This window comes from Pan paniscus, chromosome 12 (assembly GCF_029289425.2).
Source record: "Pan paniscus chromosome 12, NHGRI_mPanPan1-v2.0_pri, whole genome shotgun sequence".
Lineage (NCBI taxonomy): Eukaryota > Metazoa > Chordata > Mammalia > Primates > Hominidae > Pan > Pan paniscus.
In genome coordinates this window covers 53,316,914-53,340,660 of record NC_073261.2, presented here as the reverse complement: position 1 = coordinate 53,340,660, position 23,747 = coordinate 53,316,914, and the positions used below count along the sequence as shown (strand labels likewise).

At 45.2% G+C, this 23,747-nt stretch overlaps 2 protein-coding genes across 20 annotated transcripts in view; one reads left to right on the top strand and one right to left on the bottom strand.

Annotated features, from left to right (window-relative positions):
* SFXN5 (sideroflexin 5) overlaps positions 1–23,747 on the bottom strand; it is a 130,125-nt gene that overhangs the window by 98,150 nt on the left and 8,228 nt on the right. For 5 of the 19 annotated variants that reach the window (XR_010109256.1, XM_003808191.5, XM_057301286.1 and 2 more), the window contains exons 2-3: positions 18,597–18,665; positions 608–685 (exon numbers count right to left, since the gene is read on the bottom strand). Coding sequence is in view for 13 of the 19 variants with exons in the window: in XM_003808191.5 (XP_003808239.1) it covers positions 608–685; positions 18,597–18,665 (147 nt within the window). In the remaining 6 variants the exon portion in view is untranslated. Of the gene's footprint in view, positions 1–607; positions 686–1,360; positions 1,416–4,495; positions 4,691–18,596; positions 18,666–19,050; positions 19,302–23,747 lie in introns of those variants that run through there. The other 14 variants (XR_010109254.1, XR_010109255.1, XM_063594846.1 and 11 more) reach the window with 10 other exon arrangements.
* On the top strand, positions 7,541–8,054 carry LOC134728639 (large ribosomal subunit protein eL21). Its single transcript, XM_063594853.1, has one exon. It carries the CDS (start codon positions 7,550–7,552, stop codon positions 8,030–8,032), a length of 483 nt encoding a protein of 160 aa, XP_063450923.1. The 5' UTR covers positions 7,541–7,549; the 3' UTR covers positions 8,033–8,054.

The following is a 23,747-nucleotide window of genomic DNA, read 5'->3' as shown; positions in this document are numbered from 1 at the left end:
AGTCTCTGTAATCATTAACTACTACCTTCCCTTACCCCTCCCCAAAACAAAACACCACCTTCAACATTTCAGGTATCTCTAATTTGAGTTCCTACACGATATTAAAAAAGAATAAAACAACAGTATCCTAATCCTAATCCTCAACATCCTCCCCCATCCTTCCCACCCTTAACCTGAATTTTTGAACAGTGGTATGCTGGTAAACGTTTAATAACCTGTTCTCTGGAGAAAAAGTCCTGATTTGTAGCATTTGCCAACTTCTATGGTATAAATACTCCCATCATGGCTGATTTCCCACTGTGTTATCCCTGATCGTGGAATTGGGAAGAGATGCCCACAATCAGCTCTCGCAAGCCAGTGCGGGCCAGCTTCACCAAGCCTTTGGCCTTTGGGCCAACCTAGCCTTATCAGCCTCCATGCTTCCCACTGGACCTAGAGCACAGGAGAGATCTGAGCATCTCCAAAGAGCTTTTAGTCCACAGGGGTATGTACCAGCAGAAGTATATACTGGACGAAAGAAGTGGTTCTGGCTGCAGGGAAGGGTTTGTGAATTTCTCACTTTCCTTCCCTTCCCCACTGGCCATGCTCCCACCTCCCACAGAGTTACCTGTTCATTGGTGACCCCCGGGCGCAGGGTCCCATGCTTATAGTCCTCCAGCAGCTGCACAGCCTCTCTGAGACGTCTCTGCAGAAGAAAGAAAAGAGACATTGAGGGGCACAGATCCAGGGCTCCTGCAAATTTTTCTTTTGTGGGATTACATCAGTATCAAATACTGCCAGCGCAAGGCTTTCGGCCTGCCCTCAGTTCATGGGACACACACAAAATCATATAGAAATACCACCTAAATGTTCTTACTCGGAAGTTTAAAAAATGAAGTAGAGCTATGTCTGCTTCCATGGTCATCTCCCCAAGATATTTTGTTGAGTGAAAAAGCAAATGGCCAAGCAATATGATGCTGTTTGTTGTACCAAATAAACAACACACACATATCAAATAATATTTCCTATGTGAATATTTATATATGTCAAAGTATCAGAAAAGCCCTAGAAGGAGAACAACCAAACTGGTGGCTGGGGTTACCTCAGGGTAGGAGGAAAGGGCCAAGACTTGGCAAGGGGTGTCACAAGGAACTTTAATCTTAATGTAATGTTGAAAGCTTTTAGGCCAGGCGCGGTGGCTCACATCTGTAATCCCAGCACTTTTGGAGGCTGAGGCGGGCAGATCATGAGGTCAGGAGTTCGAGACCAGCCTGACCAACATGGTGAAACCCTGTCTCTACTAAAAATACAAACATTAGCTGGGCATGGTGGTGCATGCCTGTAATCCCAGCTACTCAGGAGGCTGAGGCAGGAGAATCACCTGAACCCAGGAGGCAGGGGTTGCAGTGAGCCTGGGGGACAGTGCAAGACTCCATCTAAAAAAAAGAAAAAAATAGAGAGCCTTTATAAGGAGGATTTTTCCTTTCTCTTTTTCCTGAGACAACGTCTTATTTTGTCACCCAGGCTGGAGTGCAGTGGCATGATCTCAACACACTGCAGCCTCAACATCCCAGGCTCAAGTAATCCTCCCATCTCAGCTTCCCAAGTAGCTGGGATTATAGACACGCGCCACTGCATGTGGCTAATTTATTTTTTGTAGAGATGGGATTTTGCATTGTTGCTCAGGCTGGTCTCAAACTCCTGGGCTCAAGCGATCTGCCTGCCTCAGCTTCCCAAAGTGCTGAGACTACAGGTGTGAGCCACGGTGCCCGGCCAGGAGAACATATTTAAGTAGCACTTATATATTTTCAACATTTTAAAAACACTGGCAGAGATTTACCTACTAAAGTACATATGGCCACAGTAACTGATGGGGAGAAAGAGAAAAAAAGGATAAAACCGTATGATTTTTTAAGTCTAAAAGCTAAAGAGACAGCAACAGTAACAGAAGGTAGCCTTTGTCCCCACCAAAAGACTTGTATAAGAATGTTCATAGCAGCAGCATTTATATAGCCCCAAACTGCAAATAATTCATTGTAGAATGGATAAGTAAACAGCAATATATGCACACTATAACTATTATACAGTAATTAAAAAGTAAACTATGGGCCGGACACAATGGCTCATGCCTGTAATCCCAGCACTTTGGGAGGCCGAGATGGGTGGATCCCGAGGTCAGGAGTTCAAGACCAGCCTGACCAACATGATGAAACCCCGTCTCTACTAAAAATACAAAAATTAGCAGGGCATGGTGGTGCGCACCTGTAATCCCAGCTACTCAGGAGGCTGAGGCAGGAAAATCACTTGAACCTGGGAGGTAGAGGTTGCAGTGAGCTGAGATCACGCCACTGCACTCCAGCCTGCAAGACAGAGCAAGACTCCGTCTTAAAAAATAAAAAAATAAAAAATAAAAAAAAATTAGCCAGGCATGGTGCCGAGTGCCTGTAGTCCCAGCTACTAAGGAGGCTGAGATGGGAGGATTGATTGAGCCTGGGAAGTTGAGGCTACAGTGAGCCATGTTTGCACCACCACACTCCAGCATGGGTGACAGAATGAGACCCTATCTCAAAAAACAACAGGCCAGGTGCAGTGGCCCACACCTGTAATCCCAGGACTTTGGGAGGCCAAGCAGGTGGATCACTTGAAGCCAGGAGTTTGAGACAGAACCCCATCTCTACTAAAAATACAAAAAAATTAGCCAGGTGTGGTGGTGGGTGCCTGTAGTCCCAGCTACTCAGGAAGCTAAGACACGAGGGTCATTTGAACCTGGGGGGCAAAGGTTGCAGTGAGCTGAGATCGCACCACTGCACTCCAGCCTGGGCGACAGAGTGAGCCTGTCTCCAATAAACAAACAAACAAACAAACAAACAGCAGCAAAAAACAATAAACAGACAACAGTGATAGAAGGAAGCTCGTGTCAAGGTCCAGATGAGGGACCCAGACACCAAGGAAGCCCAGCATGGGGGAAGAAACCCAGTGAAGCTGCTGTGTTCCCCTTTTGATGGAGAGATGAGACTGGCTAGGCATGAGAGTGCAGAGACCTCAACATAAGCCCCTTGGTCTAAAAGAAGGATGTAGCCTCAGGAAGGGCCCTCAGTAGGGCACACAGGGTTTTCTGAGCTGGCTGCCAGAGTGGGAAATGAACAGCCACCTCCTGTACTATGGCAGCAGGAATAACTGCCAACACAGGCAAAACAGAGAGTCCACCCTCGACCCCTCAGGCCTGCATGTGAAGCACCGGCATGTGAAACACCATGGTGGCCAGCACTGGTCTAAGCCAGGCCTGGCCCGAGACAGAACCGTAGGCAGTCAGGGGGCCAGGAACACTTTTCTTACTTGGAATGGCCTGAAGGCTGAAAAGTACTGTCCCTCCCCTTCCAAATATGGAAGGGTCTAGCAGCTCCTAGATTCCAAAGAGCCCCTTCCCGGATACTGTTCATTTCCAAAGTGGAGATAGCTTTGTGGTTGTTTTTATTTTTTCCCCATTGTAGAAGTTAATTCATGCTGTTTAAAGAAAATATCAGAACAAAAAATGGAAAAGTACAAAAAGTAATCTTAAATCTGTAAACATACCCCTAAGATAACAACTCCAAAAGTGAGGATGATTTTCCTTCTAGACATAATACGCTTATCTACAAAATTGGATTGTTTTATTTGTTTTAACTTGCTTAAGGTCACACAAATAAGTGGGTGATTTAGTATTTGAACCAAGTTTAGTCAGACCCTCACTCTGCACAACCCACCACACACCCCCTCAATGCCACCAAAGCCTCCTAGTGATGCAGCGAGGCCCCCATCCTTAAGCCTGCCCCTCCGGACCTGGACAATGAATGCTCTACTTTCCAACGCTGAATGGTGAATGGCCCCATGTTCTCATTATTTTTCCCACTCCAGGGATTCTCCTGAGTTCCTATAACAACCTGGCCAGATTCCATCTCACTTGACACAGTCATCAAAGGGAGCCCTCCTACCAAAAGAATAAATTCCAAAGAGCCCTCATCTTGGCAAAGAGCATGGGTTGAGGGAGAACAAGATCCAAGGTTCCTGCAGACAAATCTGAGGGCCCAGGACTGAAGGAAGCTGGAACCTGCTTTTCTGCCTCTGAGAGCTACAGGCTGGCCTTGGACCTTACGAAACCTCTGTCAAAGGCCGAGGGGCTGAGGCTCCAGGCCTGTAGGACAGGCAAGGCCCCAGGCCAGCTGTCTGGACAGGGCCCTGAGGCCTGGCTGTTCTAGTGGCTGGTGTCCCCACTTCAGAGAAAGGGCCTATATCACAGACACTTGGGAAATGGGAGGAGAGTCTCCCTGTTTAAACTCTTCACACGCCCCTGGACTGTGAGGCTCAGCAGAAGGGCCCGGGTACTTGAGAGGTGGGAAAAGCTGGGAGGTTGGTGGCAGGGTGAACTCTGCAGGAAGTCTTTTCAACCAGAAACAAACAGGCACCAGCCCCTGAACACAAAGGCTGTGAGGGGCCCGGCTGGGGTTAGTGGGAGGACACAGCCCAGGCTGCTGCTTACCAAACGCTACTCCATCGCCAGCCTGCCAGCAAGTGTCACCATGAGAGTCCCTCCATGTGAGTCCCTCCATGTACTTGAGAGGGGCATGGTCTCCAGAAGATCCCTCTGGAGGGGCCTGCACCCAGGAGGTCTGCTCCAGCAGCACAGAATTTGAACAGAGGAGAATCCTGGCCCCACTGGTCCTGCCTCAAGGCCCCACCTGAGTGGAAAGGGTGGGAAGAGGGCAGGATACCCCGATGGAGGGGAATGGGGACAGAGGGACAAGGAAGAAAAAGAGGCACAAAAAGGAAAGCTGAGGAAGAGTCATCGGAAGCAAAACTCATCTCTTCTTGGAGAGACCAGGCCCTGTTCACACGAGATATGGATAAGATTACCCCTCTGCGTGTACACATGCTAGAAACATGGGGGCCATCCCCTCTCTGAGAAAACTGGGGCCAAGAGGGAAAGGTACTTCCTTGCCCAAGGTCACAGAGTTGGTGAGTGACACCTAGAAATCCCAGGAAACCTCAACTCTAGTTCCAAGCCATTTCCATGAAACATCCACACAGAAGAACCTGCTGTGCTCACGCCAGCAACCATCTCCCAAAGAAACCTCAGCAATGCCCAAAGCCCCCCCAGAACTGATGGCCTCTGAGGCAGGGCACCCCAAGTAAAAAAATAAACAGCCTCTTTTACTCTCAAAGCTGAGTCCAGCCTAACACAGAAAAAACGAACACACTTAGAGGAAGTAGCTACAGCTGAAACATGGGCCATTTCAGGCAAAGTAGAGAGTTTGGGAGCCCCAATGGTTATAGAACTAAAAGACTGTGGCAGGGGGTGGGGGTGGGGGGATGAACTGGCAGTGGGGCGTGCAGGATGGCAGGGAGGTTATGTTCCACCATGTCTTGATGGTTCAGTAGCTGACTGTTCTCACTGGGCCAATCTTGCACCACTGAGGGCAGGGCCGTGCATCCTTACCACAGCTTGACCATTACTAGAGTCGCCTCCAAGCAGTGAGTCTTGGAGGCCCAAGGTAATGGTTATGTGTAGGCAAAGTCCCAAGCCTTTCTCTTGTCTTCCCTCAGCCATCCCCAACTCCATGTTCCCACCCAGCAGTCCTGGAACCTCCAGGGTTCTACCTGTCTGTGCTGCGATGGGTCCTTGGCTCCCATCAGCCAGAAGCCCACCCTATGAGAGGCCCAAAGAAGGGGAACCAGGGACACGTCGCTTTCCCTGCCCTGACCTCTAGTTACCTTAGGAGGCCAAGTGAGGTAAACTGATGCAGTTCCAGCAGCATGACAGGCAGCCTATCCCTTCAGGAAAGAAACCGATCCACTTATCCCAAGAACTTTAAAAACAACCATGGCTTCCAGCCTGGCTACCCTACTCTTGGAATTTACTCTAAAAAGTAAACTTAGCAAAAACTAAAAGCGATATGTTGGCCGGGTGCAGTGGCTCACGCCGTAATCCCAGTGCTTTGGGAAGTTGAGGCAGGCAGATTACTTGAGGTCAGGAGTTCGAGACCAGCCTGGCCAACATGGTGAAACCCCATCTCTACTGAAAATACAAAACTTAGCCAGGCATGGTGGCACACACCTGTAGTCCCAGCTACTTGTGAGGCTGAGGTGGGAGGATCTCGAGCCTGGGAGGCTAAGGCTGCAGTGAACCATGATCACTGCCACTGCACCCCAAAAACTATTTTTAAAGTTATAAAGACTTGGAAATGAATAGAATAAAAAAAGTGTATGTTCAGTGTCATAATTGCCAAAATGTATGCAGATGGACAAGAACTTGAAGTATCTAAGGGTATTGACAATGGGGATGTTTTAAATTTAAAAATTCCATCAAAGATTTTGAAGTTACACTATCCAGTGCTGTCTAAAACACATTTTTTTCTTTTTGGTTATTTTTTCCTTTTTTTTTTCCTACAATACATTTAAATGGACATCTCACTTGCTGCTATTGGGAGTATAAATATAAAATCTTGGGCCGGGTGCGGTGGCTCACACCTGTAATCCCAGCACTTTGGGAGGCCAAGGCAGGTGGATCATGAGGTCAGGAGTTCAAGACCAGCCTGGACAACATGGTGAAACTCCATCTCCACTTAAAATACAAAAATTAGCTGGACGTGGTGGCAGGCACCTGTAATCCCAGCTACTCAGGAGGCTGAGGCAGAGAATTGCTTGAACCTGGGAGGCTGCAGTAAGCCAAGATCGCACCACTGCACTCCAGCCTGGGTGACAGAGTGAGACTCCATCTCGTAAAAAAAAAAATATATATATATATAATATATATATATGTGTGTGTATATAAATGTGTGTATATATGTATATATGTGTATATATGTATATATGTGTATATATGTATATATATGTGTGTATATATATGTATATGTGTGTGTGTGTATATACATATAAAATCTTGGTACAGGTTGCTATAATTTGCAGGACAATGATATGGTTTGGCTGTGTCTCCACCAAAATCTCACCCTAAATTATAATAATCTCCCCATGTCAAGGGCGGGGCCAGGTGGAGATAACTGAATCATGGGGCAATTTCCCCCATACTATTCTCATTGTAGTGAATAAGTCTCATTAGATCTGATGGTTTTATAAATCAGAGTTCCCCTGCACTAGCTCTCTTGCCTGCCGCCATGTAAGATGTGACTTTGCTCCTCATTCACCTTCTACCATGACTGTGAGGCCTCCACAGCCATGTGGAACTATGAGTCCATTAAACCTCTTTCCTTTATAATTACCCAGTCTTGAGTATGTCCTTATTAGCAGCGTGAGAACAGACTAATACAGTAAATGTGAAATATTTATCTAAAGTCTTTCATCTGGATATTCCTCTTCTAGAAATTTATCCAATGGAATTAAAGGAAAAACAGTGAGATTTCTGTAAGAGGATATTTATTGCAATATTATTTATGAAAAAGAAACCACCCAAATGGTCAACAAGAGTAAATAATTTATAGAATAACCATGTGATGAATTATTATGCAGTTAAACACATTTTAAAACATTTCATGACGCCTTTTCGGCCGGAACCGCCATCTTCCAGTAATTCGCCAAAATGACGAACACAAAGGGAAAGAGGAGAGGCACCCGATATATGTTCTCTAGGCCTTTTAGAAAACATGGAGTTGTTCCTTTGGCCACATATATGCGAATCTATAAGAAAGGTGATATTGTAGACATCAAGGGAATGGGTACTGTTCAAAAAGGAATGCCCCACAAGTGTTACCATGGCAAAACTGGAAGAGTCTACAATGTTACCCAGCATGCTGTTGGCATTGTTGTAAACAAACAAGTTAAGGGCAAGATTCTTGCCAAGAGAATTAATGTGCGTATTGAGCACATTAAGCACTCTAAGAGCCGAGATAGCTTCCTGAAACGTGTGAAGGAAAATGATCAGAAAAAGAAAGAAGCCAAAGAGAAAGGTACCTGGGTTCAACTAAAGCGCCAGCCTGCTCCACCCAGAGAAGCACACTTTGTGAGAACCAATGGGAAGGAGCCTGAGCTGCTGGAACCTATTCCCTATGAATTCATGGCATAATGGGTGTTAAAAAAAAAATAAAGGACCTCTGGGCTACAAAAAAAAAAAAAAAAAAAAAAAAAAAAACATTTCATGACATGAAAAAATGCTCATATACTCATAGGTAAAAGTATATACTTCAGGTATCATGCATACCATGGATATCCATTGCTATATAACCATGTATGACATCTATGTATCATGTATATACACATATCATGCATATGTGCATATGATTCCTTATATATATTTATATAGAGATATAGATACGTACATATTGTATCAGTCATCCCAGTTTTTTTTGGTTTTTGAGACAGAGTCTCTGTCACCCAGGCTGGAGTGCAGTGATGTGATCTCGGCTCACTGCAACCTCCACCTCCCGGGTTCAAAATTCTTGTGCCTCAGCCTCCCGAGTAGCTGGGATTACAGGCATGTGCCACCACACCCAGCTAATTTTTGTATTTTTAGTAGAGACGAGGTTTCACCATGTTGCCCAAGCTGATCTCAAACTCCTGACCTCAGGTGATCCACCTGCCTCAGCCTTCCAAAGTACTGGGATTATAGGCATGAGCCACTGCGCCCGGCCAGTCATCCCAATATTGCACACATACATGGACCAAAATGTTAATGGTGATTATTTCTAGCAGGTTGGATGATGAGCAGTTTTTATTTTCTTTAGACTTTTATATGTCTTCCAGTATTTAGGAACTACTACCAGTATCACATCACATCAGGAAGCACACAATGTCAGTTTCTTTTCAATTGTTAGGGATGCTAAGTTTGGTCATCTGGCTAAAAGGTGTCCACTATTATAAGTAACATTGCAATTAATATCCTTGTATATAAATCTCACTGTACTTCTCTTAATTCCTTTGGATAAATTTCTGGAAGTGAGATTTCTGAATGAAAGACATTTTAAGGTTCTCTATTATAAAGGTACCCTTTCTTCTCCTTTGTAATTGCTAAGTAATCTGCAGGGTGATACTTTGAGAGCGAATGAGTATTCAGTTTCCCAAAAACGTTTTACTCTTTGGAAATAGTATTTATTAATGATCCTGGACAGAATCAGTTACTTCACTGAGAGTTACCAAAGATAAAAAGAAGAGCTTCCCCATTCACATTTTTAGTATTACTATGTTATCTTACACTAACTGTGCTGCTATAACAGAATGCCACAGACTAGATAATTTATAAAGAACAGAAATTCATTTCTCACAGTTCTGGAAGCTGGAAGTCCAAGATCAAGAACCAGCATTTGGTATCTGGTGAGAGCATCTTTCTGAGGGAAGGAAGGCTGTGTACTCAACAGAACAGAACGGCAAGAGGGCCAAACCCTGTGTGAAACCTCTTTTATTTTTTGAGATAGTGTCTTGCTCTGTCACCCAGACTGGAGTGCAGTGGTGTGATCACAGTTCACTGCAACCTCGACCTCCCAGGCTCAACCGATTCGAGTAGCTGGGACTACAGGTGCATGCCACGACACCCAGCTAATTTTTGAAAAATTTTTTTAAGAGTTGGGGTCTGGTCATGTTGCCCAGGCTGGTCTCAAACTCCTGGGCTCAAGTGATTCTTGAGCCTTAGCCTCCCAAAGTGCTGGGATTACGCCGTGAGCCACCATACCCAGCCAGGCCTCTTTTACAAGGGCCTTAATTCCATTCATGAGGGAGGGACCCTCATGGCCTAATTGCCTCTTAAAGATCCCACCTCTTAATACTATCACATTTGCCATTAAGTTTCAACACCTGAATTTTGTATGGGCCACATTTCAGCCATAGCATCTCACCCTGGCCCCCCAAAATTTATGTCCTTCTCACAAATATTCATTCCATCTCAGTAGCCCGAAAAGTCAGTCATTCCAGCAGCAACTCAAAAGTCTGAAGTCAGAGTCTCATCCAGAATCCTCTAAATTACGTATGGATGAGACCCAAAGGTGTGATTCATCCTGAGGCAAATTTTCCTCCAGCTGTGAGCCTGTAAAATCAAACAAGGTACAATGGTGGGACAGGCACAAGACGAATATTTATCTTCCAAAAGGGAGAAATACGAAAAAAAAAAAAAAAAGGAATACCAGGTCCTCAGTAAATCTCAAATTCAACAGGGCAAACAACATTCGATCTTGAGAATCATCTTTGATTCCATGTCCTGCCTTCCAGACACACTGGGGCAGGAGTTAGGCCCCCAAGGCCTTGGACAGCCCCACCCCCATGGCTTTGCCAGACAGCCATGCTTCAGCTCTCACACACTGAGGTTGCATTCCTGCGGCTTTCCCAGGCTGGTGCTGCATGCTGGTGGCTCTATTGTTCTGGGGTTGCAGAGACAGCCCTATCCCCACAATGCCACTAAGCATTCCCCTGGTGGAAACTGCAGTGGTTCCACCCCTGCAGCAACTCTCTTCCTGGGCCCCAAGGCTGTCTGCAACATTCTTTGAAATCTTGGTGGAGGTAGCGCCGCAGCCACAGCTCACACACACACACACACACACACACACCTGCAGAGTTAGCACCACATGGATGCTGACAAGGCTTACGCTTGTGCCCTCTGGAGCAGTGGCCCAAGCTGCACCTGGGTCTGCCTGAGCCACAGCTGGGGTGGCTGAGAAGCAATGTGCCAGAATACGGTGGGCAGAGACAAGGGGCAGTGAGCCCTGAAGTCCCACAGACACTCTACACGCCACCCTCAGAAACTTCTGCCCCTAAGGCCTTGGCACTCTGGGTCTGTGATGGATGTGGCAACCTCAAAGATCTGAAATGCCTTCAGGGGTCATTCTCGCATTGTCTTAATGAATAGCACCTGGCTTCCTTCTAGCCATACTAATCTCCTTATCAAATGGTCACTTGGCCACACTGCTGGTTTCTCCTAAACATGATTTTTTATTCTTTACATGGCCAGGCTAAGAATTTTCCAAATATGTATGCTCTGCTTCCCTTTTCATTATAAATTCTATCTTTGAATTGTTTCGCTCTTCTTACGTTTTACTATAAGCAGTTAAGAGAAGCCATGAAGCATCCTGAATGCTTTGCTGCTTAGAGATTTCTGCCACATACCCTAGTTCATTGCTCTCAAGCCCTGCCTTCCACGAAGTCCTAGGACACAGGCATAATTTGGCCAAGTTCTTTGTCACTGTAATAAGAATGGCCTTTCCCCCATTTCCAATACCTTGTTCCTCATTTCTGTTTCACACCTTATCAGAAGGGTCTTCACTGTCACTATCCCATAAGTTACTTCTAAAAGGAAGGAGGCTTTCCCATAGCTCTTCTCTTCTGAGCCCTCATCTGAATTGCCTTTATTGCTCTGTTCATGGCAATGAGACTTTTTCCAGCACTTTTTTTTTTTTTTTTTTTTTTTTTTTTGAGATGGAGTCTCACTCTGTAACCCAGGCTGGAGTGCAGTGGTGCAATCTCAGCTCACTGCAACCTCTGCTTCCCGGGTTCAAGCAATTCTCTGCCTCAGCCTCCCGAGTAGCTGAGATTAAAGGTGCCCATCACCATGCCTGGCTAATTTTTGTATTTTTAGTAGAGACGGGGTTTCACCATCTTGGCCAGGCTGGTCTTGAACTCCTGACCTTGTGATCCACCTGCCTCGGCCTCCCAAAGTGCTGGGATTACAGGCGTAAGCCACCGCCCCCAGCCTTCCAGCACTCATTTCAAAACCATTCCAGCCTCTACCCTTTACCAAGCTCCAGAGCTGCTTCCACATTTTTAGGTATTTGTTATAGCAACACCCCACTTCTGTGGTATCAATTTCTGTTGTAGTCCGTCTGTGCTGCTATAACAGAATACCACAGGCGGGTAATTTACAAAGAACAGAAATTTATTTCTCACAGTTCTGGAGGCTGGAAGTCCAAGACCAAGGAACCAGCATTCAGTGTCTGGTGAGGTCTGCATCCTTCAGACGGGAGAAATATTGTTTTCTCAAAGGGAAGAAGGCAGAAAGGCAAGAGACCCTAGCAGCTGTGGGAAGCCTTTTTTATAAAGGTTTTAATCCCAGTCACAGCCTAACCGTCTCGTAAAGGCCCCACCTCTTAATACTATCACATTCACCATTATGTATGGAGTGGACACATTCAAACCATAGCTTATGAACTCACAGATTTTTTTTTAAATTAAATGTGTTACAAGCCATTGCTGTTTTTCTTAATGCTCAAATTGTCCCAATGCAGCCAGTGGATTTCCTTTCAAGCCAGTTCCTTTGTCTCCATCATTCTTTGAGCACTTCCTCGCTTTCTGTAGCAACACTTGCAGCCTCAGACCTGGAATCCACCATTTATCCAGGAAGCCCTCGTTCCTTTTTGTGGGTAGCAGTATTTAGAAACCAAGATCTGGGTGCTACGTGTGTTCATAGTTACTGTGGTGTCAAAAGTTCTAGGCCCTTTCAGAAAACAGAGCCAGAAAATTAGAAAATGTAAGAGACAGAGAGAATGTGTGTGTGTGTATGCGTGTGTGTGTGTGTGTGTGTGTGATGAGTGCATATTGGTACCCCCAATTCAAATACAACATCACATAGTTCTTTGTCTTTTCCCCTACTCTGTATTTGTATCTCTCATCTCCCACAGTGAAAATGCTGGTTCTCCACATCAGTATAATTATTTATTCTATCCTATAATATACCCCAAATAGTTTCAGATTGTGACACGAGTTCTAGTATTGAATTGTTGTTATTAATACTATTTCAGTTAGTTTTCTATGCCCTTCATGATGATAATCTGTCAGCCATTCATTTCCTTAAGTAATTACTGAATTCAGGATAGCAAATGCCTTCCATCTTCGGTCCATAATTAAGAGTAATTCAGATGTCGTACAGCCTTGTCTTTAGAGATCTATCCCTGGCCTACAGAGAAGGCCAAAGATTTCTCCCTTTTGCTTCTGCAAGCTCCTGGTAGTTTCCTTCATTGAAAATAATTCTGCACACACTGCACCCTGGCAAGGAGACTCATAGCCCTTCAAGATTCCCCCACATGGCCAGACACAGTGGCTCATGCCTGTAACCCCAGCACTCTGGGAGGCCAAGGCGGGCAGATCACTTGAGGTCAGGAGTTCAAGACCAGCCTGGCCAACATGGCAAAACCCCGTCTCTACAAAAATACAAAAATTATCCGAGCATGGTGGCATGCACTTGTAGTCCCAGCTACTCAGGAGGCTGAAGCACGAGAATTGCTTGAGCCCAGGAGGCAGAGGCTGCAGTGAGCCAAGATGCCACCGCACTCCAGCCTGGGCAACAGAGTAAGACTCTGCCTCGAAAAAAAAAAAGAAAAAAAAATCCCCCAAATAATCTCTTGCAGAGATTTCACAAACCAGGCATATTTTGCTGACAACTTCCCAGGAATTATGGTAGAAGGAATAACAGCGCAAATTCACAGCTCTCACAAACACAGTCAGCAACACTGATCTCAAAAGAGCCCCCAGCCACACCTCATTGTGGCATTTCTTTATTGGTCTTTCAGCTCATCTCAGTATCATGCTCTCCTTCCCGCTGTTTTTTTCCTCCTCTTCCTTCCCTCTCCTTTCTCCATTTAGAATCAAAATGCACCATTCTTCTCCTCTGTCAAGCAGGGCAACCTCCTCCTCTGAAGCTTTGTTCAAGGCATTCTTAGAACAAGGACAGCCTTCTTCCTAAGAAAAATTACAGTGAATAAAATTTCCTCTGCCTTATTACACATACAAGGGTTGGGATCTTTTTAAAGTGAGGTCATTTATAAACTACAAAGAAGTACCTGCAAAATTCCAAGAGGAGTTTCTCCATTGGTTCAGCTAATGTCCCTCAGAACCAGGTCACCAGATGGCTCAAGCTGCCTAGGATCTTTCTACTTCTGGACCCCCCAGCTTCCAGAGCCACCTCCTCAAGTCCTCACGACCTCTACTGTTCTCTCTTCATCGCAGACAAATGAGCTCATCCAAATTTCCTCCAGCTAAGCAGCAACCACCCTGTGCTCCCTCCCAGGACACCAGCCAAGGGCCCTGGGAGGATAACAGTATTTATGAGCCATGGTCTGTGAACTGACTCCAGCATTGAGGGGCAGCCTGGCCCTCCCAGTGCCCCACAGCTCATCGGGAGGGACTCAGAGGCCTCTAATTTCCCATTGCATTGATGGAGATGACCTTGCTAAATAACCTGCCTAGATGAGAGCCAATGAGGAGTATGGCCGCTATCCTGCTAGCCCAGAGGTCCCATTCATGGCCCTTCCAGAGTTTGTGGAGCCTAGAAGATCTTCTGTTGGCAGAAGCTTTCAAAAAGGCCAGCAGGTAGCCCTGGAAACAATCCCCAACTGGGGTACAGTGGGGAGGAGAAGTGCAGATCTTTCTACAAAGTCTATCTGAATCTCTGATGACAGAAAGGAACATTGAAATTTGAAAAATACTCTAAAATTGGAGTTGCCTTCATTATTTTCTAGTCAGTAAATATTTAAGTTGCCTTGATATTTAAATTAATAGGTTTTTTTAAGTATGAAATTTAGAAAATTTACTCATAGGAGAAATGGGCCAAAAATGTACAAGAATGTTGGGGTCTTTCAAAATGCAAGAGTTGAAGAATAAAATTGTGGTATAAGGAGGAGAGTAGTGAAATGAAATGATCTGAGAATGGGAGGAGGAGGGACTGGGAAAAGGGAGCGGGGACCCTCCTGGCACAGGCAGCATGCTACCCTGTAGCTGCTCGTCCATCACCAAAGCCCCTGCCTGTTCATGGTAATCTGGCAAGCAATGAAATACCTCCCTGCTTCCCACGTCTCCCTCTACCATGTCTCAATATGCCTTGAAGTCCACCATTAGCACCTCTATCCCTTAAGTCTCAGCTGACTCCTCCATCAAATAGGTGGCATTTATGTTGGGATTTTAGGACTGCAAATGTGTCTAGTTTTGCAGTTCTGGAACTTTCTAGAATCACACATTAGGTGGGCTAGATAAGTAGTTTCTCTAGTTTTGTGCTCTTGCAACTTTTTATGTAATTGCATTGATTATTCCTTGATTAATTCTTAGGAGAATCCAGACAGAGCCCAGGTAAGCTACTAAAATACCTATGCCCTTTGTCCTTCTGAGATGCAGTAGGAAACCACCTGTCAGAGTAATTCCCACATTTCATGTTACTGGGCTGCTCCCCTGGACATGAGGGGGGATGGTTCTAGGCCCAGGTGCCCAGCAAGCCTTGTGCTCCTTTCTATCATGGCTTTTCTCTCCCAGAGCTGGTCAGCTCCAGGGCTTAAAGCAAGTAAGCCAATGTCAGCACAGAGAAGATGTGCAGTGAAGTGCTGCCCACATGACGGCCAGGGCCAAAGCTCAGGCCTTCTGCCGTGTAATCTTGGGCAAGTTCCCTAAACTCAAGTTATTTGAACAGGAATGCAAATGGGGTGAGAATAAGGGTCTGGAGACAAGGGTCCCCGGGTTCATACTCTGGCTCCATCACTTGCCAGCACCATATGCATGAGGCTTAACTTCCAGTCTGTCCTTTTCTTTGTCTGTAAAATGGAACTTACAATAGCATCCACATCTTAGGGCTGCTTTGAGTTAATCTGATAAGTTAATGCATGTAAAATGCTTACAAATTGCCTTGTTCATAGTACTTAATAAATATTTGACATTTTAGGCTGGGCACGGTGACTCCCGCCTATAATCCCAGCAATTTGGTAGGCTGAGAGGGGTGGATTTCTTTTTTTTCTTTTTCTTTTTTATTTTTTGAGACAGAGTCTCGCTCTGTTGCCCAGGCTGGAGCACAGTGGCACGATCTCAGCACAGTGGCACGATCTCGCCTCACTGCAAGCTCCGCCTCCCAAGTTCACGCCATTCTCCTGCCTCAGCTTCCCGAGTAGCTGGGACTACAGACACCCACTACCACGCCTGGCTAATTTTTTTGTATTTTCAGTAGAGACCGGGTTTCACCATGTTAGCCAGGATGGTCTCAATCTCCTGACCTCGTTATCTGCCCGCCTTGGCCTCCCAAAGTGCTGGGATTACAGGCGTCAGCCACCGGGCCAGTGAATGTCTTGAGGCCAGGAGTTTGAGACAAGCTGGCCAACATGGTGAAACCCAGTCTCTGCTAAAATACAAAAATTAGCCATGTGTGATGGTGCATACCTGTAATCCCAGCTACTCGGGAGGCTGAGTCACGAGAATCACTTGAACCCGGGAAGTGGAGGCTGCAATGAGCTGAGAACATGCCACTGCACTCCAGCCTGGGCAACAGAGCAAGACCCTATCTCAAAAAATAAATAAATAAAAATAAATAATATTTGACATTTTATATGTACATATATTCCTACATACATTTGTAAATACATATAAAAAGTCCGTCAAATTAGCCTGTTGTGGTGGCAGGTGCCTGTAATCCCAGCTAATTTGGAGGCTGGGGCAGAAGAATCACTTGAACCTGGGAGGCAGAGGTTGCAGTGAGCTGAGATTGTGCCATTACACTACAGCCTGGGGGACAAGAGTGAGACTCTGTCTCAAAAAAAAAAAAAAAAAAAAGTATGTCAAGGCCAGGCGCAGTGGCTTACGCCTGTAACCCCAGCATTTTGGGAGGCTGAGGTGGGTGGATCACCTGAGGTTGAGAGTTCAAGACCAGCCTGACCAACATGGAGAAACCCCATCTCCACTAAAAATACAAAATTAGCCGGGCACGGTGGCACACACCTGTAATCCCAGCTACTTCGAAGGCTGAGGCAGGAGAATCACTTGAACCTGGGAGGCAGAGGTTGCGGTAAGCTGGGATCACACCATTGCACTCCCATCTGGGCAACAAGAGCAAAACTCCGTCTCAAAAAAAACAAAAAACAAAAAACAAAAAGTCTGTCAAGACATACTTCTTAGAATGGCTGAAATAAAAAAAGATTTTTAAATTTGACAATAGCAAGTGTTGGTGAGGAAGTGGAGCAACTGGAACTCTCATACACTGCTGATGGAAATGTAAAATGTACAACCCTTTGAACAACAGTTTGGCAGTTTCTGATAAAGTTAAACATGTATTTATCACACTTATCATAGGATCCAGCAATCCCATTCTTATTCCTTCAAGAGAAATGAAGGCATACATCCACACAAAGAATGTTCATATAGTTTTATTCATAATAGCCAAAAAACTGGAAAGAATCCAGGTGTTTATCAACAAGTGAATGGATAAACAAATTCTGGAACATCCTTTCAATGGGACACTACTCAGCAGTAAGAAGGGATTAACTACTAATACATGCAATGACACAAATGAATCCCAAAAGCATTTTTTTTTTTAAAGATAGGGTCTCACTCTGTTACTCAGGCTGGAGTGCAGTGGTACAATCATGGTTCACTGCAGCCTCAACTTCTCAGGCTCAAGTGATCCTCCCACCTGAGCCTCTCGAGTAGCTGGGACTACAAGCATGCACCACCACACTCGGATAATTTTTTAAAATTTTGTAGAGACAGGTCTCACTGTGTTGCCCAGGCAGGTCTCACTATGTTGCCCAGGAGGATAACTCCTGCCTCACCCTCCCAAAGTGATGAGATTACAGGTGTGAGCCATTGCACCCAGCCTCAAAAGCATTGTGTTAAGGTAAAGAAGCCAGATACAGAAGACTGCATACTGTAGGATTCCATTTATATGACATTCTGGAAACAGCAAAACAACAGAAACAGAAAGCAGATGATTGGTTGACAAGGGGTGAAGACAGGGAGGAATTGATTATAAAGAGGTATGAGAGAACATGTAAGGTTATGAAAATGCTTCACATCTTGATTGCCCATATGGTTTGCTTCTGTGTCCCCACCCAAACCTCATCTCAAATTGTAAACCCCATAATCCCCACATGTTGAGAGAGGACATGGTGGGAGGTGACTGAATGATGGGGATGGTTCCCCCATGCTGTTCTCGTGATAGTGAGTTCCCATGAGATCTGATGGTTTTATAAGTGCTCAGAAGCTCCTCCTCCATTCCTCTCTCTCCTGCCACCTTGTGAAGAAGGTGCCTGCTTCCCCTTCCACCATATCATTTCCTAAGGCCTCCCCAGCCATGAGGAACTGTGAGACAATTAAACCACTTTTTTTTATTAATTACCCAGTCTCGGGAATTTCTTTATAGCAGTATGAGACCGGACTAATACAACTGTGATGGTGGATACACGACTGAATATGGCTGTCAAAACTTAAAGAACTGCATACATAAGAAAGGTAAATTATACCTTAATAACCTGATGTTAAAAGCCATTAACAGCTGTTACCTATAAGAGGAGGGAACTAAGTAGGGAGGACGATTAAAGGATACTTTTTTCTACTTAAACATATTTGTACTGTTTGAACTTTTCTAATGAGCAAATAACTTATGTACTTGATAATAATTTCTTGAAAGTTTTAAAGAATAACAATAATATCTATCTTAAAGGGTGTTGTGAGATCCAAATGATATAATGTAAAAAGCATACAGCACAATGCATGAACTCAGATACAGACAGACACACAGATACATAAACAGACAGCTACAGGTAGAGAGAATTTGTTACCTTCCTCTCACCTCTCACCTCCCCTATTCTCTTCACTCCCCCATCCTCACCCTCCCTTAATGACCCACATATTCTGAAATGACAAGGTACAAAGGCCCAAGGGCCACTGAGGTGACAGCCATGACTTACCTCAGTGACGAAGAGTGTGCGAGGGTCGATGATATCCAAGAAGTGCCTGAAGCGGCCATAGAAGGACGTCTGAAGAAGAGGATGAGAGAGAAGAGTGAATGGATCAGCTGCTGCACACCCTTCTCCAGACACTGGAGAGCCCCACCCTTTATGATTGGGGTCCCCCGGTCCCCAGGACTCCTCGTGTGGGTGATAAATGCCAATGAGGCCTCAGAAATCTAAGGACAGCTTTCCTGGGGCTGAGAGTTTTCCAAAGTCAACTCAGAGAGACCACTGAGATACTCAAGGACAGGCCCATCTGCTCTTCCAGGTGACTTCCATTTTCCCCTCTCTCTCCCAACGCCCTGAGATCTATTCTGAGCCTATTAAAAGCTCCCAAGCATCCCTGGACATGTAGGCTGAAGGTGAGGCCTGGTCCCCAGCCCTCTCCCAGCCTCCCTGCCTTGCTCAGGACCTTGAGTGACAGAGCATCCTGCCTACCCCCCACAGGGTCCCTCCCCAAGGTCCAGCTCTGCCTCCAGGGGGGATCCCCAAGGGCAGCTCAAGCCTAAAAGCACTGAGCTCACAATCCGCAGGCCCTCCTTCACCCAGAGCCCTGTAGCTGCTGAGGTGCAGGACAAGGGGCAGCTCCCCCAACCTTGCCCCAGAGCAGGGGCCGTGGAAAAGGAGGGCTTTATGCTAAGCGCAGCCACAGGCATTGGAGCACAATGAAAGGAAACCAAGCAACCCGGCTGCTGGGCCTTCTGCCCTGGGGACAAAGCCAGCTGGGCAAAGCTGAGCTCAAGGGGAAGACAGAGGGTGCCAAGCTCGGGGATGAAGGGGAAGCTGCAATCGCTGGGGTTCATGCCTCACTACACTCCGGGCTCTGCCCCAAATTCCTCCCTGGAGCCCCACAACTCTCCAAGCACCATCCTTTGCACAGTGGAGGAAACAGAAGCCTCCACATTCCCTCCCCTTATTTAGTAGGACACCAGACCCTGAAGCCAATTCCTGTTCCTTTCCCTTCCCAATAAAGACCCTGCAATAGGCTCCAGGTCACCTCAAAGTCCCCATACACACCAGTTCTCATCCCACCTCCATTTCTCTCCCACCATGGCACCCCTGCATGAAGCAACCTCTAACCCCTAATGCCACCCCTACCCAGGTGCTGTCTCTCACAAACCAGATCAAGCTTCGGTCCATTCCTAACAGAAACAGCTGCCTCTCTAACCTCTTATAATCCACACAGCCCAGACCATTTCCCCATTAAAGACATACATAAGGGAGGCTCACAATGCTGTCCTGGCAAAATTTCACCTCTAAGAATGTAGTCTAAGGAAACAATCCAAGATGTTCAAAGATCTGGTCAGGTGTACATACCAAGGATATTCACTGCTGCATTATTTACAAAGGTGGATGGTTAAATAAATGATGGTCCATTCATATGACTGAATACTATGCAGCCTTTAAAACTATGTTTTCAAACATTTATGACATGGAATAATGCTTAAAATTTTATGAAATGCACATAAGCAGTGTGATTCCAACTCAATAAACAAGAGGATAAACAGAGCTAGACAGATACTAAGCGAAAAGCAAAAAGACCAAATGACATCCAGATCCTGGTCCACTAACAGAGACCAGGGTTCCTTAGGAAAGGAGCGGATTCAAAGGCTGGGGTAGGGAGGGTACAAGATGAAACTGGTACATTTTGTTGCACCAGAAAGTAATGAAGTCTTACCCCCAAAAAATGATGGGGACATGTTAAAAGGATCAACGAAGGGCAGGTGGGACACTGTGTTCTTCCAAATGTGATACCCCGAGAAGTCCACAGCATCACTCACATAATATTCCAAAGGGACTAAATAAATCTAATCACAAGAAAACAAAACAAACCCACACTGACGGACATTCCATAAATTAATTGGTTTTGTTCATCAAATATGTCAATGTCATAAAGACAAAGAAAGAGTGGGAATGAGACTATTCCACATTAAAGAAACTAAAGAGACAACTAGATGCACCGTGTAACTCGGGATTGGATCCTGGCGTAGAGGGGGGAATGCTCTCAAGAGCATTACTGAGACAAGTGACAGAAGTGGAATATGGACCATAGGTTAATAAAAGTGTTGTATCCATGTTAAGTCTCCTGAATATAATTACTACACTGCGGTTATATAAGAGAATGTCCTTGTTCTTTTTTTTTTTTTTTTTTAAGACAGGGTCTAACTCTGTTGCCCAGGCTGGAGTGCAGTGGCACGATCTCAGCTCACTGCAACCTCTGCCTCCCGAGTTAGCAATTCTCCTGCCTCAGCCTCCCGAGTAGCTGTGACTACAGGCCAGTGACACCACGCCCAGCTTATTTTTTTTGTATTTTTAGTTGAGACGGGGTTTCACCATGTTAGCCAGGATGGTCTCGATCTCCTGACCTCATGATCTGCCCACCTCAGCCTCCCAAAGTGCTGGGATTACAGGCGTGAGCCACCGCGCCTGGCCAAGAATGTCCTTGTTCTTAAAAGATATATGCTGGACCGGGCGTGGTGGCTCATGCCTGTAATCCCAGCACTCTGGGAGACCAAGGCAGGCAGATCACCTGAGGTCAGGGGTTCAAGACCAGCCTGGCCAACATGGTGAAACCCCGTCCATACTAAAAATATAAAAATTAGCCAGGTGTGGTAGTGCAATCCCAGCTACTTGGGAGGCTGAAGCAGGAGAATCGCTTGAACCTAGGAGGTGGAGGTTGCAGCGAGCAGAGATCGCACCACTGCACTGCAGCCTAGGTGACAGAGCAAGACTCTGTCTCAAAAAAAAAAAAAAAAAAAAAAAAAAGTCACATACTCTGATGTATTAGGAGATGAATGAATACAACCTATTCGTAAATAGTTGAAGAAAAATAACGTGTAAAAATACAGGGCAGCCATAAAACCTGGAAATGTAGATACTATAATTGAATGCAGATTGAAGATGTCCTAATGATACCATGTATATTTGCTATCTTTTCAGACTTTATGATTACCTGTAGACAAAGAGAATAATAAAGGAAATGTGATAAGATGTTAAAAATTGGTAGATCTAGGCAAATAGGGAAGTTTTCCTTATTCTTGCAACCTTTCTGTAAGACTAAAAGTGTTTCAAAATAAAAAGGTAAAAATTATATTTTCAAAAAAGCTAGATGAAAATATACTAAAATGCTAATAGAGATTGCCTCTGGGTAATAGGTTTATGTATGATTTATATTTCCAGATCTTTAAATTGCTTTTGAAATTAAAAAAATCAATATTATACCTAATATACAGAAGTGATATTACATTTAAAAATACATATTTAGAGTAAAATGCAAGCCAGTCACAGTGGCTTGCTCCTATAATCCCAGCTACTTGGGAGGCTGAAGTGATAGGACCACTTGAGCCCAGGAGTTTGAGATCAGCCTGGGCAACACAGTGAAACCCCATCTCTACAAAAAATTTTAAAAATTAGCCAGGCATGGTGGTATACACCTGTAGTCCCAGCTACTTAGGAGGCTGAGGTAGGAGGACCACTTCAGCCCAGGAGTTCGAGGCTGCAGTGAGCTATGATCATGCCACTGCACTCCAGCCTGAGTGACAGAGTGAGAGCCTGTCTCCAAAAATAAAATAAAGTAAAACATGAACTGATATTTTAAATATTACACTTGATTAAGAGCTCCTGAAGGACATGGGCTATTGAATGTTCCTTCCTTATCCTCCCTGGCTCGAAGTCTCCTTACATATCTGGAAGGAAGGGTCTTCTGCCACAGGAATCCATGAGTGGGCTGATGAGCAGCCAACGGCCTCAAGGCTTCTGGGTGGGGTAGAGCTGGGCTGGGCTTTGAAGGGAGGGCAGGATTAGGAAAGGGTAACAGTATGGCAGCTAGTGGTCCAAGGAGGAAAGAGGATGAGCAGGGGAAGAGGAGAGAACCTGGAAGTAGAATGGCCTGAGTGAAGCAACTTCTTGAAGATGGTCCAGCAGAAACTTCAGCCTTTGACTTGTCCTATGGTCTGGCACTGTCTTCATCCTGTCCCAGCCCTGCCAGCCTTCTTGTGTCACTTTCGACCACAGCTACTGGGGGAGACTCCCAGATAAGGCATTTTGCTCCACAGACACCTACAAACTCCTAATGAGCTAGGCTCAGGGGACAGACACCAAATGAACAAGCCCTCAAAGAGCTCACAGCCCATCAAGACAGACTAATAACTATAAACAAGTAACTACAAAACACTGATCAGAGTTTAAATGAAGCATCGCAAAGTATATTGGGAACACACAGAGTTCTTCCTATGTCTTCCTAGTTTAAGTCAAGGAGGTGTCCCAGAGGAGCTGGGACCAAGGGATGGATGAGTTTACCTAGCAGAGGAGGGTATATGCAAGAGGATGAAAGCATAAAGCTTAGGATCAGAAGCTGCACCAGACTCCTGTGGTCTCTTCATTCATTCATCATTCAACCCACTACCGAGGATCTACTGTGTGCCCAGCACTGTGCTAGGTCCTGGAGGTAGCAAGGCTGACCAACTGTGGGGAAATGAGGAAGAGCAGCCACAGATGATGCCTCACTTTCTAGTGAGACATGAATGTTTGTTAACCAGAATAGGGACAGCAAGAAGCATACTGATTAAGTGGAAAGAAGATAAAAACTCTGTATTGGTCATATCAGTCTGAGATATTTAAAGGGCCTTCCAGATATAATTTTTCAGCAAACATTTGGACTGAGATTCAAGAAAGAGACTCTGAATTGGAAATGTCAGGTACAGATTGCCCTAAGACCCCCACCCCACCCACTATAGAGACAAACCTATAGTCTGACCAAGTCAGATTTACTGACTCACTCAACAAAGAAAAGCACCACAGCAGAGGAATTATGGGGTGCCTTGCCAAACAAAGAAAAATATTTAGTATATAATTTAAGGAAGATAGAGTAAAATGTAAATGAAGCAGTGTTTCAATAGGCTCCAAGCAAAGCAAGACTGTGTGAAAAGGAGTCATCATAGGTCTGGACCAACCACTCAGGGTCTTGTTTCCTTAAAAACTATAAAGATTAATGAGAAATGTTGTGACCAGAAACCCCTTATTTGCAGCTATGGGTTGATTCTACGAGGCAAAGTGACTTAGACCTGCCAATCAAGAGGTAGATGGTTCATTCCTAATGATATGACTTAA

What these genes read in the sequence shown, in the direction of transcription:
- LOC134728639 (XM_063594853.1), top strand. Translation starts at nt 7,550, where the DNA reads ATGACGAACACAAAGGGAAAGAGGAGAGGCACCCGATATATGTTCTCT.